At 34.3% G+C, this 21,516-nt stretch overlaps 1 protein-coding gene across 2 annotated transcripts in view; it reads left to right on the plus strand.

The window, feature by feature from the left end:
* LOC149776915 (putative transporter SVOPL) overlaps window positions 1-21,516 on the plus strand; it is a 62,304-nt gene that overhangs the window by 3,960 nt on the left and 36,828 nt on the right. For both annotated transcript variants that reach the window (XM_089941627.1, XM_089941626.1), the window contains exons 2-7: window positions 113-279; window positions 2,264-2,448; window positions 7,422-7,520; window positions 12,761-12,832; window positions 16,317-16,441; window positions 21,205-21,268. In XM_089941627.1, coding sequence (XP_089797753.1) covers window positions 198-279; window positions 2,264-2,448; window positions 7,422-7,520; window positions 12,761-12,832; window positions 16,317-16,441; window positions 21,205-21,268 — 627 coding nt within the window. In that variant the 5' untranslated portion in view covers window positions 113-197. The remainder of the gene's footprint in view (window positions 1-112; window positions 280-2,263; window positions 2,449-7,421; window positions 7,521-12,760; window positions 12,833-16,316; window positions 16,442-21,204; window positions 21,269-21,516) is intronic.

Consider the following 21,516-nt stretch of genomic DNA (forward strand, 5'->3'; position numbering starts at 1 on the left):
GTTTATTAATAAATGACTACAAAATCATGTATATGTTGAGAGCTTTATGTGTGACAATGATCAGTATCTGTTTCTGAAATTTGCTGAAATTGAATATTTGTTAAAATTTCAGAATGGTTCAACATCATATTGCTTAATAAACAAACATGCAGCCAAACTGAAAATGAATAACATTTGAAGACAGACAAAAAAGGGCTATGACAGACCATTTGTTTGGAGTGAGGAGGAAAGTCAGGTATACCAAACTAGTCCACCAAAACAATGGACATAAAGAAGATGGTAAGAAAACTGCCATGAGGCCACTTTTATTTATGTAATTTTATTTTATTTTTGTTTTAAAGGCACTTTCAACATAGTATCAAATATATCATGTAGAAAATGGAATATAAACTCCTTTCTCATGGACACACCAAGGCATCTGACTTTGGCTGTTTTATAGTACAAGTCATACGGTTCATGTATGCATCCAGGACTATTTCAGTATAATTTTTTGGAATTTGATTACACATGCATTTAAATGGCAGTTATCCTCATACATCCATATTACTTTGGAAAACCATTGTTTTCACATCCCAAGAGAAAGATCCAAGAAAATCAATGTTAAATTATGTGGACATTTTGGATGAGGTCAGACTAAAGGAATGATCTAGTACAAACCAGATTTAATGTGACATGCTGTGATTTCACAGTTGTTGGTATTCTGTTATTTGTTTTGATAAGCACATCATCCTCTTTGCTTGAAGAAGTGTAATGATTGGCTACCATTGTTAAAGTCCATAATGATGAATATTTTGCATCTGGAAGATCTTTGGATCACATTTAAGGTGCAGCACATTCATCAGTCAGGATTGAATAGAGTTTGGTTAAATTATTTTGGTATTAAATTTTTGAACAAGATGAATATTCAATTTAATCTGAATAAATGTGCCTATATGATCACATTGACATACATTTTAGGTGGGTATCAAACCTGCTACCCCTGTATTAGGATTCTGATGCTCTCTCAAATGAGCTTAATATGCAGCCCTTGTGTTAAAATCAGGTGGTATCATAGATTACACTATGTAGAAACACATTCTGACTTAAAATATTTTGACTGCTTCAGTGGCTTAGTGGTTAGAGTGTCCACCTGGGATGTGGGAGGTCATAGGTTTGAACCCCAGTCGAGTCATACCAAAGACTTATAAAAATGGTACTTGCAGCTATCTTGCTTGGCACTCAGCATTTTAATTTAAGAGGTTAGTGTTAGCCTGGTGTCAGGATAATGTGTCTGGGTGGCATGATGCCCCAGTGCTAGACACGTTGTTGTAGGGTTTAATGCCATTTTTCAGCACTGGATAGGCTATACATGGCGGCCAGTATAAATGGTGGAGGATGAACCCGGGAAAACCCCAGTAATAACCACTGACCCATGGGAAGCTACAGGCAAGCTTTCTCACATACCCACATTGGCCAAATCTGAGACTTAAACCCATGCAGACAGAGGTGAGATTGCAGTGATCCGTAACCGTGAGCACTTTAGACCACTCTGTCAGTCGGGGCCCCCTGCTAGACATGACTATAAACTGTTGCAATGCAGACATCATAGTGATATGACTGAAAAATTGTTAAAGCTATGTTAAAAATCCAAATCAAATGCACACTTAAATTATTTCCTAGCAATGTCGGGCATACCTGTAATTAAAAAAATTTAAAAAATTATTAAATAGTGTGTGATTTGTGCATGCGTATTTGATTTGGAATTTTTAAAAATAGCTTTACCAATTTGTCTATGATATCGCTATGAAGTCTGCATTGTGGCATTTTATAGCAATGTCTAGCACTGGAGCATCTTGCCACAGAGATGTAGCATCATGTCCCACTGAGACACATTATGCTGACACCAGGTCAACCATTCCTAACACAAACCTCTTAATGTTGAGCATCGAGTGAGGCATCTGCTAATTCCTTAAATAGAATGAGATACCTGCATATCTTACTGTGTATACATGTGTGTAAGTCAGATCCATTAGCAAGGTGCACAGACCCACAAACTGCATAATGCACTGGCAGGTCTAGGTGTATGCAGTTTGTTAGGACTAACAAGTTGAACAAACAACATGAACCCTGATCTGCCAATGCATTATGTAATGGCAGATATAGATCTATATTCTTTACAGTTGGACTTTGCATTTCTATACAGTATATAAGTCAGATGTGTTGGAAGAGCTGCGTTGAATTAAAAGTCATGTAAGATGCAGTCCTGTACCTGTTTTCTCTTTAGAGTTAGAGGCAGTGTCTCTAATGAAAGATGCAGATGATGATGAAGAGGAGATTGTGTACAGTCGGGTGGACAAGAAATGGGAAGGCAATCAAGGTGGAGGGACATTTACAGTGGAGCAAGGGGTAGAGACTATTGGATTTGGACTCTTTCAGCTTCGACTCTATGCAATATGTGGACTTTTTTCAGTAAGTGCAAAACAAAAGCAGTGACAACACAGAGTCCAAAGTAGCAATATGTACCAGTAACAAGGATTATCACTGTATGTTCACATGTATAACGGACAGGTGATCAGTGTTGACTCAGATCTGCTCATCACATAATACACTTGATTCATAAGAAATGTAGTAAATAGTTTGACATGCATTATACACAGGTAAATACTGTCATGGATGAGTGAATTACATTCATGATGTTATTTTCGTGATGGTATACTGATTTCTTCATAAGGTATATGTATATTTAGGTTATTTTCTTGATGGTATACTGAATTCTTCATAAGGTATATGTATCTTTATATTAATTTCTTGATGGTATACTGAATTCTTCATAAGGTATATGTATCTTTAGGTTATTTTCTTGATGGTATACAGAATTCTTCATAAGGTATATGTATCTTTAGGTTATTTTCTTGATGATACACTGAATTCTTCATAAGGTATATGTATCTTTAGGTTATTTTCTTGATGGTATACAGAATTCTTCATAAGGTATATGTATCTTTAGGTTATTTTCTTGATGGTATACTGAATTCTTCATAAGGTATATGTATCTTTAGGTTATTTTCTTGATGGTACACTGAATTCTTCATAAGGTATATGTATCTTTAGGTTATTTTCTTGATGATACACTGAATTCTTCATAAGGTATATGTATATTTAGGTTATTTTCTTGATGGTATACTGATTTCTTCATAAGGTATATGTATCTTTAGGTTATTTTCTTGATGGTATACAGATATCTTCATAAGGTATATGTATCTTTAGGTTATTTTCTTGATGATACACTGAATTCTTCATAAGGTATATGTATCTTTAGGTTATTTTCTTGATGATACACTGAATTCTTCGTAAGGTATATGTATCTTTAGGTTATTTTCTTGATGGTATACAGAATTCTTCATAAGGTATATGTATCTTTAGGTTATTTTCTTGATAATACACTGAATTCTTCATAAGGTATATGTATCTTTAGGTTATTTTCTTGATGGTATACTGAATTCTTCATAAGGTATATGTATCTTTAGGTTATTTTCTTGATGATACACTGAATTCTTCATAAGGTATATGTATCTTTAGGTTATTTTCTTGATGGTATACTGAATTCTTCATAAGGTATATGTATCTTTAGGTTATTTTCTTGATGGTATACTGAATTCTTCATAAGGTATATGTATCTTTAGGTTATTTTCTTGATGATACACTGAATTCTTCATAAGGTATATGTATCTTTAGGTTATTTTCTTGATGGTATACTGAATTCTTCATAAGGTATATGTATCTTTAGGTTATTTTCTTGATGATACACTGAATTCTTCATAAGGTATATGTATCTTCAGGTTATTTTCTTGATGATACACTGAATTCTTCATAAGGTATATGTATCTTCAGGTTATTTTCTTGATGGTATACTGAATTCTTCATAAGGTTATTGTATCTTTAGGTTATGTTCTTGATGGTGCACTGAATTCTTCATAAGGTATATGTATCTTTAGGTTATTTTCTTGATGATACACTGAATTCTTCATAAGGTATATGTATCTTTAGGTTATTTTCTTGATGATACACTGAATTCTTCATAAGGTATATGTATCTTCAGGTTATTTTCTTGATGATACACTGAATTCTTCATAAGGTATATATATCTTTAGGTTATTTTCTTGATGGTATACTGAATTCTTCATAAGGTATATGTATCTTTAGGTTATTTTCTTGATGATACACTGAATTCTTCATAAGGTATATGTATCTTTAGGTTATTTTCTTGATGGTATACTGAATTCTTCATAAGGCATATGTATCTTTAGGTTATTTTCTTGATAATACACTGAATTCTTCATAAGGTATATGTATCTTTAGGTTATTTTCTTGATGGTATACTGAATTCTTCATAAGGTTGTTGTATCTTTAGGTTATTTTCTTGATGGTATACTGAATTCTTCATAAGGCATATGTATCTTTAGGTTATTTTCTTGATAATACACTGAATTCTTCATAAGGTATATGTATCTTTAGGTTATTTTCTTGATGGTATACTGATTTCTTCATAAGGTATATGTATCTTTAGGTTATTTTCTTGATGATACACTGAATTCTTCATAAGGTATATGTATCTTCAGGTTATTTTCTTGATGGTATACTGAATTCTTCATAAGGTTGTTGTATCTTTAGGTTATTTTCTTGATGATACACTGAATTCTTCATAAGGTATATATATCTTCAGGTTATTTTCTTGATGATACACTGAATTCTTCATAAGGTATATGTATCTTTAGGTTATTTTCTTGATGATACACTGAATTCTTCATAAGGTATATGTATCTTTAGGTTATTTTCTTGATGATACACTGAATTCTTCATAAGGTATATGTATCTTTAGGTTATTTTCTTGATGATACACTGAATTCTTCATAAGGTATATGTATCTTTAGGTTATTTTCTTGATGGTATACTGAATTCTTCATAAGGTATATGTATCTTTAGGTTATTTTCTTGATGATACACTGAATTCTTCATAAGGTATATGTATCTTTAGGTTATTTTCTTGATGGTATACTGAATTCTTCATAAGGCATATGTATCTTTAGGTTATTTTCTTGATAATACACTGAATTCTTCATAAGGTATATATATCTTTAGGTTATTTTCTTGATGGTATACTGAATTCTTCATAAGGCATATGTATCTTTAGGTTATTTTCTTGATAATACACTGAATTCTTCATAAGGTATATGTATCTTTAGGTTATTTTCTTGATGGTATACTGAATTCTTCATAAGGTTGTTGTATCTTTAGGTTATTTTCTTGATGGTACACTGATTTCTTCATAAGGTATATTTATATTTTGATTTGGTTTAATGACACATCAACACAATCCTGGCTGTACAGTGCTAATGAAATGCATACAGTACAAAGATAAAACCCCAAAATAGTAAAATGCCTAAAATACAAGGTATAATGTTCTCTATAAACAGAATTCATTAACAAGCATTATGAACTTTCTATCTGAAACATCATCACTAGACACAAAATCCATTAGTCACCACTTATGACATTGGGGGGGGGGGATAAATCAATCATAATCTACATCCTCAAGCCCAGAGAGGGATGCTCATCATGTGATAGTGTGTGTTAACTTTTAGCCTTGAGATGTTAGCATCTTCTAGACTATAATGTAATGGTGTCTTCTAATTCCTGTAAGCCTCATAACATCTTTTAAGACCTCACAAACACTTTAAAATCTAAGTTCAAACTCATTATTGTTCTAACATTTTGAAATCAGAAAAATGAACGATGCCATCTTCCAAATTGTTTTTTATTATTAGTTACTCAGGATTTGAGCCATGGCAGCTTTCTGTCAAGATTCATTATCTGGCATCCATTTTGATCATGTATTTGGTGTCTTTTTTATGTCATGATTCCATTAACAAATTTGTTGCATAGTTTTATAGATTATGTTTTTATAAAAGGAATCAGAAAACATCTTAGCAGATGGGTATCATAAACTTCATGTGGCAATAATTAGAAAAACATAAACAAATGAGATTTAAGGAAAATGGACTGAGTGGCATTAAAAAACTGATTGAATGAATGTTACATTTATGCAAAATGAACTGAACTTCGTCCTAAATTTCATGTAAAATTTTAAACAAAATTATTGTGTAGAATGATTTGGAAAGGCCAATAACAGTCCTAAAGAAATCTACCTGCACACTTTAATTATAGAGTTTTAGTCCAAATATTTATTAATGGGTAATCAACCTTTAGGTATTAATTATTAGGTATTATTTATTAGGTATTAATTATAAAATTTGAGCACAATAAATGTTTAGTATGTAGCTGTAAAATTAATAGTAGCCTCATACAGATCTGCCGATACACTCTTTATTAGAAAAATTAAGTGACAGTACCACATCAGCCTGCTTATAAGTCAGATTCCACTGCAGACGGTATACATGAAGATCAACTGTCACATAATGCACCAGTAAAGCCAGGTCTGTTCAGTTTGTTAAGGTATTAACTTAAGTGCAGAATGAAACATTTGACTGATGAATGGATCTGTTCTATGTTGGTTACCTATAATATTCACTTATATCTTGCATGAATAAATAATGGGCAGTCCCTTGTTCATGCAGTACTTTAAAAAAATAATTAAAGCTAAAAGAGGGTATAAATGATGTAAAGAAACCTTTAATACAATCTTTCTCACCCTGAAAGGAATTGAGACAGTTACAGTGGAAAATAATCCATTTCTTTGATAGCCACTGGTTCTGTTGGTAATTGGAGTATTTTCAATAATTGTGTCAAAGTCACAGTATTATGACACTAACAAATTATGAAATCTGAAGCTACTGTTTTTATTGATTGATATTAAAAAGAAGACCAGTGCTGGTCAGAATTCGTTGCCATACCAGCTTCATAAAGGTTTATATTTGGGACCTCGAGGAAACATTTCAAACGAAACATTAGTAGACAAGGTCACATAATCTGTTGGGGCATTACACTATTTTGAAAAGCAAATACACAGAACATCAGTCAGTTTATATTTTTTAAATAATTTTATAATTTTTGATACTTAAAGTATAGCAGTTCCAACATTTTTGTCAGAATAATAGCAAATATTATGTCCCTGTTATGCAAATGGATTTTGAGTCAGGGCAAATTATATTTTTAAGCCACTTCCCCATGGCATGTGTCTTAATATAAGAATTGCTTGATCACTGGATCTTTCCTCTTCTTTGCTCTCTTTTGGCGGATTTAAAAAAAAAACTACTTGGAATTTTATTCTTTTTTTTGTCTTTTCTTTCTTTCCACACCACAGTGTGACTTGTGCATTATATTTGTACTTCAACAGGTTTTTATGTCTTTCCGGGGGGAAATTTTTCAATATAATTAATAACATTTAATGATTGCAGTCATAAGATTAATATTTATCATTGTAGGCTGCTGATTCATTGGAAATGATGTTACTCGCAGTTCTCTCCCCAGTTTTACGGTGTGAGTGGCAGCTGGAACAATATCAAGTTGCATTCATAACCACAGTAAGACAGACTGCATTGAATAACTAGACCTATATCATCACAAATGATAGATTGACATAATAGTTGTATAAATTATAACAATCAGACCCAGTCATAACAAATGACAGATTTACATAATAGTTGTGTAAATGTAAATAATTAGACCCAGACATCACAAACTGACAGATTTTAATTAAAAACCTTATATAAACGATACAATCACAACTGACAGATTGAACTAATAGTTGTATAAATGTAAACAATGAGACCCAGACATCACAACTGATTGACATAAAAGTTGCTCAAACATCACAACTGATAGGTTGACCTAATATTTGTGTAAATGTAAACAATCAGACCCATACCATCACAACTGACAGATTGACCTAGTAGTTGTATAAATATAAACAATTGCTTTGAATTTATTATTTGTTGTGGGGTTCAATTTTTAGGGTTGAATGAAAAATGACATTTTTGTTTGTATTGAAATTCATGGATTGAGGAATGATCCTATTGTTTCTACAGCAGGATTACTGTTTGTAGCAACCATTAAATTGACATAAATTGGTATTCCCCCACAAAGTAGTAATTAATAGAATATGTTACCTCATTATAGTCAAAGAAGCAAAAAAAAAAAATAGACAGTACTCAAATATTACATAGATACACACATGCAGGTTTTTATATATCCCAGATCACAGGTAAAGGGTTAATATAGCCCAGGCAGGTGGTGTACACTTGTGTCACCCACCTGTCAACCTCTTGTGACTATAGTAAGGTTTTCATAAATTCTTTCTGTTGTGTGTACTTACAATGATTTCATTCCTATAACTAAAATAATAGAGAGAGAGAGAGAGAGAGAGAGAGAGAGAGAGAGAGAGAGAGAGAAGTTACTCTTATATATCAACTCCTCTTTTTTCTGTTAGGTGTTCACTCATTTGATGGATGTAACCAGTTTAAAACAATGGCTTGAAGAATCCTATGTAATTTATATTTAATTTTGAGCATCCAACATTTATTTTCAGTTAAATAGTTTGCCTAATTGAACAGTTTGTATATTTGCTGTATGCACATATTTCTTTATGCTTCTCTCTTTCATTACAGAGATGTCAGTAAAGTACTCGAAGACTTAGTACAGTAGTCCTACAGGTAAGACCTTGACTCTGATATTTATGTTTTGGGAGTCAGGGTCTTATTGCCTAACTAACAGCGCTGTGTAATGTGTTTTCATATCGACTAACATCGTAACGAAAGTCAAATTTTCAGAAATATCTCACACAATTGTCAATTAAAATAATGGCGCTTTTCTACAAAATGAAGTCATAATGTTTTAGTCAGACTTTGCTTACTCTGATGTCTTTTCTCTAAAAAATTCAAATTCTCACAAAAGAAATGGGCCTGTTTTCAAGTTTTGTTGGCCTACATTTCAGTTGACTGGAAAGTGATGACAGCCGGGAATGCCAAAGTTGGGTTAAGTGGAAATATTATTCTTTAATGAAATGAATAAAAAATATGTTATTCCTATTGGAACTGTAAAGTAATGTTTTGTTTCGTTCAAGAAACGTATCTGCCACGTGAAACTAATTAAACATACTTCGGCATACCTCGACTACCATCGCATTGCAAAAAATTCAGCTGTATGTCAGTGGAACATGAAAATGCGTCCATTTGCAAGTGTCATATTTTCATTCCACCAGGATAAAGACAGCATAGTAAGTATATTAATTACACCTAAATTAGTAGAAGAGTGTCTATATATGCTGCCAAATGTGTGAGATATTCCTGAAACTTTGACTACTTGTTCCGATGTCAACGACATCAGAATATGCTGTACAAGGCTGCAGTTTGGACAATAAGACATAGCACTAAAACAAAACCAACATGTGCTATGTCTTACATTGTAGGACTAGAAGTACACATGCTTTAAAGTAATATATGGAGGAGATATTCCGGGCCTGCATAAAATGTTCTTCCTAACATCCATGTATTGTGTGTCCAATATGAGCAGAAGATGTTTGGTCCAATGTCTTGAAAAGGCGATAGAAGAACAATGAAAAACAGAACATGCTCTAAATCTTATGAATATCTTTGTTAAGCATGCATAACAATTTGGAATTATTGGCCAATTTTATTGGGAAATATTGAGATGCTGCCCCACCTCCCAAAAAGATATCTAAAATAGCATTAATGGTGGTGATCACTTCAGATCCAGTTGAAGTCACAAAAAGCATTTCTACTCAAGCTGCATAGTAATTGCATATGATACTCATACTTTAGCAGGCTTTGTTGTCTAGAATGTTGGCAAGCGAGTTTGGGAAAGCTAGGACCATTTTTAACTCAAATAGGCAGCTCAGAAGCCAGGTGTGAGAGATTACCTTCCAACTTTGCTGGCCAGACTGGCCTACATGTTATGTATTATTTACCATATGTTGACCCTTCTGCAACTAACCGGTCCAGCCATCTTGACAGTCAATGTACAGTTTTGGTGTTCATAAATCTGTTGAAGCAGTCATCAAGCAGAGTTCCTTCCTGTTAGCATTATGTACAATCATCTTGCAGGGTGAGTGAGCTGCATGCACTGTCAATTAATATGAACTTCATGCAGTTCCATTCTGACAGCCCATTCATATGTATGACACAAGCTGGTTTCATTTATATAAGCAGGCTTCTATCACCAGGCAACCAAGAAATAACTATCTGCTCTCCTCAATTGATCCATTGAGATTGGCAGAGCTGCAAGATATGGTATGTGCACTAATAAAATAACTGGGGAATGTGAAAAATGTCTACAGTGACTATCAAAGGCTGTTCCTACAGGACATAACCCCACAAACACTTGACCACTTGGTTAAATAATAATAATAATAATAATGAGGACTTTGTATAGCGCCTAATCTTAGAAGCTCTAAGCGGTTTACAACTTTAGACAACACCTATAAGATAAGAAACATAGTAATATTATTACAAAAACAAACAACATGAAATTATAAAAACATTAAAAAAATAAAAAACATGCTTAGAATATTTCAGGTAGGAAACATTATTAGGTCTTTAAGTTTGTTCTTGCTGTCGAAATAAGTGAGTTTTGAGAGCCCTATTGAATGTGATCACTGTGTCTTTGTGTCTAAGTTCAGTGGGCAATTCATTCCACGTTGCTGGGCCCTGGTATGCAAAAGAACGCTGTCCATATGACTTTGTTTTTATACTTGGAATAATGAGTATACGATTGTCAGAAGAGGAGCGTAAGTATCTTGCTGGTGTGTACACATGAGTGAGGTCAGATAGGTATGTTGGACTAGAGTCCGACAGTGAAATGTAGCACAGAGAACAAATTTTGTGTTTGGTTCTGGATCGAATGGATAGCCAGTGTAGGGTACAGAGCAGCGGGGAGGTGTGCTCTGATCGTGGTACTCTAAGTATGATCCGAGCAGCTGTGTTTTGAACTTTTTGAAGTTTCTGGAGTAGATATTGAGATGAACCAGACAGAATTGAGTTACAATAGTCCAGTCTTGAAAGTACTAATGAACACACAAGTGTTTTAGTGGCATCAACTGAAAGATATTTGCGAATTGAGCTGATGCGTCTCAGCTCAAGATATGCAGCCTTGCATATGTTTATGACATGTTGGTGCAGTGTGAGAGTACTGTCCAGAGTAACACCTAGGTTTCGTACTGATTGTGTGAATTTAATGTTGGCGTTGCTGATATTTATTGTTTTAGGTAAAGGATGTGAATGATAAAGTTTTTGTGCTGTGATCAGAATGGCCTCAGTTTTATCATCATTCATCTGCAGCTTGTTACAAGTCATCCATGATTTCACATCAGAAATGCACCTCTCTACACCTTGGATGGTAGCATCAAGTTCAGTTGGGTGGCTAGTTTTGTATATTTGCGTGTCATCAGCGTACAATTGATGAGACACTGGATGATGATCTATGACACTTGAGAGCGACTGAGTGTACAGAATGAAGAGAACAGGTCCAAGAACAGACCCCTGTGGAACACCACAACATAGATCAACTGGGTTGGAGTGTATTCCATTTGCAGATACAATTTGTGTCCTGTTGACCAAGTAGGACTTGAACCACAGTAAGGCTGTATCATGAATGCCAAATACATGCTGGAGATGGTGAAGTAATATATCATGGTCTATTGTGTGAAATGCTGCAGACAAATCAAGGAGGGTGAGGACTGTAATCTTTCCACTATCCAATGCAGAGAGAATGTCATTAACTACTTTTAGAAGAGTAGTTTCAGTACTGTGGCAAGGGCGATATGCAGATTGTACATTGCTAAAAAGACTGTTTGAATTTAGATGAGATACAAGCTGGGATAGAACAACCTTTTCTAAGATTTTTTAAATGAATGGGAGATTAGAAACTGGGCGGTAAACAGGATATTAGATCGTTATACTCTACCCGGACTGTGTGTGACTCATGAAGATTTCATTTAATGAGGTATGAGTGATTTCTATAAGCCTGGCCTTTGAATGTACTGTCTTAATCTGAGATACAGAGGTGTCAGATGGCTGACATGTCCAGTCTACTTTCTTCTGCTTTTATTTGTGTGATATGGCCTCACAAAGGAGTGAGCAGAATCATCTCAGATCCCCGGTAGCTGGCCAGATAGTTACCATGTCCCATTCATGACTCCATAATATCAGATCCAGGCATGACCTTGCAACTTTCACTGGATTTCCTGGATAACTTTTGAATATAAGGCATTAGCCAGGTGTGGGATCCCACAGGTATCACCCTTGCATGTATATATTCATGCATGTATATACATGCATAGTCTTTAGAAGTTCATCTTTTCAGTGGAACAGTCCTTGTACTCCTATATGGTGACATGTGTAAACGTGGGATGCTCAACCATTTCCATTTCCTTTTACCTATTCTCCTAATGCTAATGTGATCTGGTAATGTATTGGATGGAGAAAGGACATTTTTTTAAAACTAAATTATGTTTTTATGAAAATATTTACCAGATCACATTACTTTGACTGCCTCCCTCCCTTCCCCAGAAATGGGATCAACCTGTTATAGGTTTCGCTCATACTTAAACTGGTTACATCTGGGATATTGGTGGCCACAGAATGAATCTCAGACTTGAACAAATAAGGCTTGATATTAAGGTAGTTATTACAATTTTTATATATATATATATATATATATATATATATATATATATATATATATATATATATGCATACATACATACATACATACATACACATATATATATATACTTACATACTTTCAGGTTGTATTCATGGGAATGTGCATCATGGCACCTGTTTGGGGTTTTATCGGAGATAGATTTGGAAGACGAAAGGTAAATTTTATTTCATCTAAGTTGTCTTTGTTTTATTAAAGAATCTAGACTTTTGTTTTACCTAACTGGAAACAGTGGCCTTTAGCAATAGTTTACATGATAACAGTGGCATCTGGCAACTTTTTAGATGTTTTATTTTTTACTGTATACAAAATGTTTACTTGTATTTTATTACATTTCTTTGTGTATAAAAATGCTTACTTGTATTTTATTACATTTCTTACTATGCAAGAATGTTCAGCTCATTGTCATATGCATGATGGTAAAAGTAGCAACTGTCCGTATTGGCTTAATTTAGTTTTAGTACAAGAAAAGATACTGTCTTTACTCAGATTTAAGACAGATCCAACTGCAAACAATATGGATCCATATCTACCATGATATTGCATAATGCGCTGGCACATCTGTGTATATTCAGCTTGTTTGGACTAATTAGTGAAACCAAGAACATTGACCTTGATCTGACAATGTCTTATGCAACAGCAGATCTGGGTCTGCATTGTTTGAAGTTGGATTCAACTTATATGTGAATATATATGGTATCGTTTTTATCATTTCTCTTTCAAATACACTTCATGACCACATTAACATTGGGAATTACTCTTGGCCTCAGCCTTTGTTGGTATGTGAGAAAACTTTCCATGAGCTTCCCATAGGTTGGTGGTTTTTCCTATGTGTTTTCTGGGTTCTTCCTCCCCAAGTGGTACTGGCCACCTTGTATAGCCTATCACATATTGAAAAATGTCAAAAAAGCAACAATAATGGGTGGAATGATATGCAGCATTCTTCATTTCCACCTTTCAAAAGACCACTACAAGGTCAAGCTAAGCTTGCTACCATTTCTAACCTTCTTTTCAGTGGCCAGGTGGAGGAAATACATAAGCAAGCCAGCAAAGAAACATCTGCCACAGATAAAGCCACAGGGCTGAAGAGATATTTTTAGGGAAGTAATCAAAAGGACAGAAAGGATACCCCTATGACAAAACAAACAGGGAAACAGTCCAACTAATCATAGAAGGCCACAGTTCTCAAGAACATTTGTGGACAAGAAACATAGAGAAAGCAATCACGATGGCTTCACTATGACAAAAAAGACAACATTCTCATGGTACTCTTATCAGACATCCTGGTAGGAGGAAGATGCCTATTCATTGGTGTTAAATAGGAAGAATTTGCCATGACAATCAATGGACCTGGAAAGTGGTTCAGAGGGCCTCTGTATCAGTTCATTGTTCCCCCTCCATTGTCCAGGGTTCTTTCAGCTACATACATCCCCAAAGCCTCATTCAAGGTCGACATCCTGCAATGAGAATTCAACAATCTTCTCCAGAAAAGGGCAGTATAGAATTTTCAGTATGTAAAATCATGTAACTTTTTATTCAGAACTGTTCCCAGTCCCAAGGGACAACTGCACTCTTTGACCAGTCATAGACCTAAGTACTTTCAATAATTGGATATGTGCTTCATGGTTCAGATTGGAAAAGAATGTATGATGGATTTTAAATGCCATTCAGGAGGAAGATTTTGCTGGTAGTGTAGATCTTTAAGATGTATATCATGTCCAAATTCGCAAATCTTACTGGAAGTATGCCTTCAGGGAGACATCAGTCCCAGGGTCTTCACTCAAATTATGGGCATGGTAAAGCCTCACTTCAGGACCATCTCCATGTTTGTAACATTCAACATATGGATGATACCATTCAAAAACACCAGGTGAGTTGTATTTTGAATCACGACATGAAATCTCTTGTTACACTCCTCCTCAGTCTTGGATTTCTTCTCAAGAAGGAAAAATCTGATATCATATCAACTAGCATTTTATCCACAAGGGCACAGACTTCAAAACAAATTTTTACAGTGTATGGCTCATTCAGGAACATTGAAAATCATTTCTATAGTTGCTTCATTTCTGGCACATGAAACCCTCAGCATAAGAATTTCTTTCCTACTGGGTTTACTCAGTGTGGCAGCAGACCTCATTGTCCTAGGTTGCTTATTTATGAAACTATCACAAATTATAATATTGTCCCAATGTAGACCAAAACTTTGCGCCATGGAACAAACAGTGACCCTCTCCGTGTATATGGAGTCCAGTTTCAGAAAATTGGAGAACAAAACTTGGCTTACATCAGGTGTTCTCTTGCAGGTCGAACCTCCAAAGTTGACAGTGTGTATAGACACAAAGACAGTGGGCTAGGGTACACATCTCCTTCCATTATTCAAGGAGGCCAGTGTAGTGTGGCCCAGTTAGGATTGTCTACTGCATATCAGTGTCTTAAAAATGAAGGCCATATTGAAAGCATTTGATTGGGATAGACAACTGTTGGATCTATTCACAACAAGATGGAATGCAAAACTCCGAACATTTGTCTCAACAGTCCTGGATCTGAAGGCCTGGACAATTGATGCACTTTCCATAGATTAGAATGGCTTGCATGGATGGATATGCTTATGCTCCAACACCTCCGATTCCAAAGGTGCTTCAAAACACAAGAGAATCAGTTTTGCCTGATCCTGATTGCTACGTGTAAGAGGGAAAAAATCATCAATAAACAACCTGCTAAATCAGGCAGTGGAAAAATCCTAAGGAAAATAAAGATATTTCATGATATGTTCACAGTTTTTTAAACCTGCTCATATGGATAATATTAAATAAGCTGTCAAGAACAAATGGTTCTCACAACAATTGGTAGTCTGGTTCATGTCTTTTTAAGGGAGCCATGATGACTCAATGCTGGAGTATTACCTAGGTGGGTTGAACTTAGTTTTCATTGATAAAGTCTTACAATGTGTTTTCATTGATAAAGTCTTACAATGTGTTTTCATTGATAAAGTCTTACAATGTGTTTTCATTGATAAAGTCTTACAATGTGTTTTCATTGATAAAGTCTTACAATGTGTTTTCATTGATAAAGTCTTACAGTGTGTTTTCATTGATAAAGTCTTACAATGTGTTTAGAGTGTCATCAAACACTAATCAGCCAACAATGGTTTTTTTCTAAAAGTTGGTTAGATTTGCTTCAAATCTATTTTTGTCTGTTAAAGTGTAAGTACATGTATAATACATGTACATGTACTTTTATTGATGAAATTAGAACAGACAATTTTTATAATTAGAGTTAGTAAGGCAAATCCCACATACCCTATGTACTCACAAGTCCAGTCCTCCTGCAGACTGCAAGGTCCCAGATCTGCTGTTGCATAATCCAGCAGATTTCAGTCTAGTTAGTTTTTTTAGGAGTAATCACTAGAACAGAAAACAAAGACTGATCTTCTGATGCATTATGCAACATTGTCTGTGTTGTTTGTGTTGTTTGCAGATGGACTTGACTTATAAGCAAGTTCATATGGTACTTTTGGTTTTTGTTTACATTATAAGTTCATTCATGATAAAGAATTGTATACTCAAGTTAGTTTTATTGCAAAATATTAAACTGTCTTAAATTTCTGGCTGTCAAAAGTTGGATTTCTATCTATATTTCAGACCCTGATTATTGTATCTGTGTGGATTGGATACTATGGCTTCCTCACAACATTCAGTCCCTCCTATGTATGGATTTTAATTCTGCGAGGCCTTGTAGGAGGTGGCATGTCCGGTTCTCCACAGTCGTATGTACAGTTCCCTTGGATATGTTTATTAAGATAGTGTTATCATTTTAATCATGATGCTTGTGACTATGAAATTTAGAGAGAACATTATTAGCTGCATGATTGATTAATGATATTTTTATTATGCTGTATGGAACATTAAGACTGACATAAATCCTGTATGATCACTGAGCCTCTAGGGGAAGGGTTAAGAGGATTAGTGGAGTCATGCAGTCTACATAACCCAATAAACTAGCATGTCACCAGTTTGCTGTAAACCCAACAAAGTTTGGAGGAGGAGAGATACTCAGAAGTCAGCTTGTCCATCCATGTATCACACTTTTGTTTACCTAATATTTCCTGAACCCTTTAAGAAAGTTTTCTGAAACATGGTATGCTTTTGCATTGTGACTAGGCAAAGTGTCCTATAAAAAAGGAAGCTTGTCTGATTAGCACTATAAGAGGTATCTCCATTTTTGTTGAGTGTATATTAGTGGTAAGAAGGACATGACGGTCACCTTCTGTCATTGGTGGCATCATCTACAACAGCTAAGATTTGGGGAATTTGTTTAATTTAAATTATAGTTCCTAAAACTCTTGATCGATTCTCTTTATAATTGGTCATTACAAATGCAAGGCATTTCATTCTACACCATGCTTTACTCATCCTATGACCTTGGATTCAAAGTCATGGTCATAAAAATTTGCATCAAGGTTTTGGTTAAAGTGTTTTCATTTGCTTATATTTATTAGACCCAATGATGAATTTTCTTCATGCTTGGGATGAATCAGTATAAAACAGTGACAACTATTTCTTTGACATGCAAGTTTACCTCAGTGATCATGGGATCAAGGTTACAGTTGGCAAAATAGCATTTGAGTTTGGTTAAAATATTTTCATTTGCTTATATTTCCTGAACTTTTTGATGGATTTTCTTCATACTTGTGATGATTCATTATGATGACATGCTTTTACCCCTTTGACCATGGGGTCATGGTTACAGTCATACATTTTTAACTCATGGTTATGGTAAAGTTTTTCATTTTCTTCCTAAATTTGGGATGTATTACATGCTTGGATGCATAATATACAGACATAATTTTGACTAAGAAAAAGTTATAATAAAAAAAATTATTCCATATAATGTATATGTGATATAATATACTTTAAAATGTTGATAATTTTGCTCCTTTTCATCATTATTTATTACATGACATTTGAATTGTTTACAATAAACCACAGCTTGACTGTTTCTCTGGTCTTTCCTGTCAGTACATGGCACCCAATCATGACAAGTGATTTTTTTAAAGGCATCATTAAAAAAAAGAATGAAACACAGCGTATTTCGGGTCAAGGTCACAGTAATATGAAAATTTATATTAATGTTCTTGGTTAAAGTCCTTTTATTTGCTTACATTTCATGAACACCATTTTTATTTGCTTACATTTTATGAAGTATGTGAGAAAGCTTGCAGATAGCTTCTTGTGGGTCAGTGGTTCTTTCCGGGGTTTTCCTTAGTTCTTCCTCCACCATTAATACTGGCCGCCATGTATAGCCTATCATGTGCTGAAAAATGGCATTAAACCCTACAACAACAACAACAACAGCATTTTATGAACACCATTTTTATTTGCTTACATTTTGTGAACAGTTTTTATTTGCTTGCAGCCTGTTCTTGCAACTATTTAACCTTGGGTTAAGGTTCAGGTTTACTGCTGTTTTTTTATAGTATGTTCAACACACAGGTCCATGTTACAAAATTAGCCAGTCCATCTCTTTGTCAAACCCTTGTCAAGTTAATATCTCCTGAACCATTTGAAATCTTTCATGGAACGTAGTATGCACATGAATTAGGACACAACCTTTTTTCCATATAAAATTCAGCATTGTCCTACTAGTTATCAGTCTGTTCTCAAGAAGACAATAGTATTCATTTTCAAAGACTTTTCTGTGAAGATTTGCTGTCATCTATTACAGCTGTTTATTTATCGATAGATAATCTGTATGTGATCAGCTAAACCCGAATCTGCTATCAAAGATTGCAACAACAGATCAGTTTTTCTTCCAACCATATGCAAAATCAACACCATTGAGTTTAGTCTGCTAAAGTAAGTGATGCCAGATCTGGTTCTACACCATCTACAACAGAAAAACCATACATGAACTATACAGTCAATATAATAAATCAGACAGGCATATAGTGTACTCATTATGACACTGTCCTATTTGATGCCAGATCTGGGTTTGATGCCAGATCTGGGTCTACACTGTTTACAGCAGAATGTACATTATACATAGTCCAAAAGTAGCTATCAATAAAATCATACATCCTTATTAGAGATGCCAACATTTTAGAAAAAGTCAATTGGGTACCAGTCAGTCCTAATGATCGGTTACCTGGGTACCCGATTGTAGGAAAATTATATTAAATGTGAACCTGAAAAGCTTTGTTGTAAGTTCATACATGCCAACTCCCTGAGAGATATAAGCATTATTATTACTAATATAATTGATTTTATTGATTGATTTTATTTTTAACGGCGCATCAGCACTATTAGGCTATGTAGCGCCAAACAAAATGTTATTTGTATAATCTTTTAAAAATTATAAAAGGTCCTATATCGACCAGCGATATAAAAGAACAAATGGTTGAAATTAAAACGGTAAGATGGTAACGGTGCAAAATAAAGCTTCCCAATCAATGGGGGATGTAAATGTTCTATGTTAATGAAAAATGATGAAAAGGTATTAAAAAGGGATGGTATATATATTGCAATGAACCATTCACTGTTAAGCACTTTATGATAGAGTGTTTTTACCTGCAACCTATGCGCGATCGTTATTACATTGTGCATGACATGAAAGAACTTTTTGATACTATAAACATCACTCGTATTATAGAGTTCCTGAAAGCAGTAAATATTTACTCTAAACTCTAACTTTTATGCTATCACCTTGTGCAGTTTTATGCAATATTACTAATATAAGTGCCAAAAAAGCTTAATCTGAGCATAAAAAGAATGATCTATATATTACATGCCAAAATTGCAGAAAACCGTATGAAAAATGTACATTTATTTCTGCTACTTACCTGGATCTACATTTACTTAAAATTCTTGTCACAAATGGGCTAACTCCATGTGGATTAGTACGAGAATACAGACACAAAACAAAATAATAAATTATTTATACACAACATTGACTTTAATTAGCCTACACAACATGGTTAACTTTCGCTCAAAGGTCATAAAGTCAAGTCCACAAATTCTGATTGCTGTATTGTATTACTGTAGAATTCCTCTTTGAAAGTTGTAAAGCACTATTGATTTTAACTTTTCCTGATGTAACATGTTCTTCAATTCAACAAAATACCTCTCCTCTAACATTTATCAGTCGTAAACAGTCATGTCGATAAAGCCCGTTTCACTTGATAATATTTGGTGTCATGTATCAAACTTTAATTAACCTGTGACAAAAGGTTTCAAATTCAAATTCAAGAAAATCTGTTCTCTTCAAAACATGTAATGTTGAGTTACTGTAAATAGAATATAAGGAAACTATTCGAGTACATACCCAAATGGTCACACACGTTGACGATATGAAGATCAGTAGATGGAGGTTTATGATGGATCAGTGTGACATGACACTAGCCTCAAACTGTACTCATTATTTTGTGTCTCACTTGATAGCACCAGATAAAACCTTTGATCTGAACTCAAAAACTTTTTAATTTTTTTTTTTTTTTAAGCATGAACTGAAGGGATACCCTCATGCTAATTTTGTTACCTGGGTAATTATTAATGGGTGAGTACCCAGATACCCATTGACACCTTTAATCCTTATGGATTACTCCATCATTATAACACTACTTTTTGATGCCATATCTGGGTCTATGCTGTTTATGGTAGAAAGCATATTGTGCGTTGAGCAATACATTAGTTTAAGATATCTTACAGCCTTATGGAGTACTCATTACAACACTGTTCTATTTGATGCCAGATTTGGGTCTACACAATATACAGCAGAAAGTACATTATACATGGTCTACACATTGTTGTCAATAAGTCATAAGTACTCCCTCATTATAATACTGTCCATGAGAGCCATAGTGTATACAGCCATATAATGAGACTTTTTAATTAAATGGGATCCATGACCATGGTCACCTTATAACAGAAGCAGTGTTATAATGAATATCCTTATAATGAGGGAGTATTGTAGTTATATATTAATAATTAGCATTCTCTCAAATTTTCATTTAATTTGAATCAAGAAGCCAACATCATAAATGGACAGAGCCTCTACCACATTGGCACTTGACATAACGGGAGTTAACTCTTATTGACAATATACATAAAGGGTTATCTCCCATTGGACACCATTGTTAAAAGTAATGGCAATCTCAGTGTACTGTATAAATTCAATGTATTTATATTTTCAGGGTTCTAAGCAGAAAATCTTGTGTAGCTGCTGACATTAGTTGAATAGTGTAACCTGTGACCAAATTACCAAGAGTCTATGTACCATACACACTTGCTTATAATTTGAGACCAACTGCCAACATGCACTCTTATCTGCTGTTGTATTGTGTGACAGTAGTTTGCAGTTTGACTTGACATATAAGAAAGCATATATGGTACTGCATCTATGGAGAGGCACTGTGGTTATTCTGTTTTTTTTTCCCCCACTGCAATGCAGTGATTACTATCTGTCCATCATCAGTACTCGATCGGTATTGTGACTGTGTTCCAAATTCTTCCAAAAGTTTTCTTCTCATTACAGATTTGCATTACTGACTGAATATCTGCCACTGAAATATAGAGCCAAACTATTAAATCTAATCTCTGTAAGTATGTGTGTAAATCGGTTCATCAGGATATGAATAATTATTTTTATCGTTGCACTTTTTGAAGAAAAAGGGATTATGTTGTCCTTCCTCTCTCTCTGCTTCTATCCATTAGTCTTTTAATGTATCTCTTGCATGGTTGAGGATACAGATTTGAAACTTTGGGATATGACGGATTAGTCTTCATGTGAGTGGCATAGAGTAAGAAATCTCTGACATTGTTCATTTATGAGTGTGTCTTCTTAATT

The sequence above is a fragment of the Sinohyriopsis cumingii genome, chromosome 18 (assembly GCF_028554795.1).
Source record: "Sinohyriopsis cumingii isolate HCF-2022 chromosome 18, ASM2855479v2, whole genome shotgun sequence".
Lineage (NCBI taxonomy): Eukaryota > Metazoa > Mollusca > Bivalvia > Unionida > Unionidae > Sinohyriopsis > Sinohyriopsis cumingii.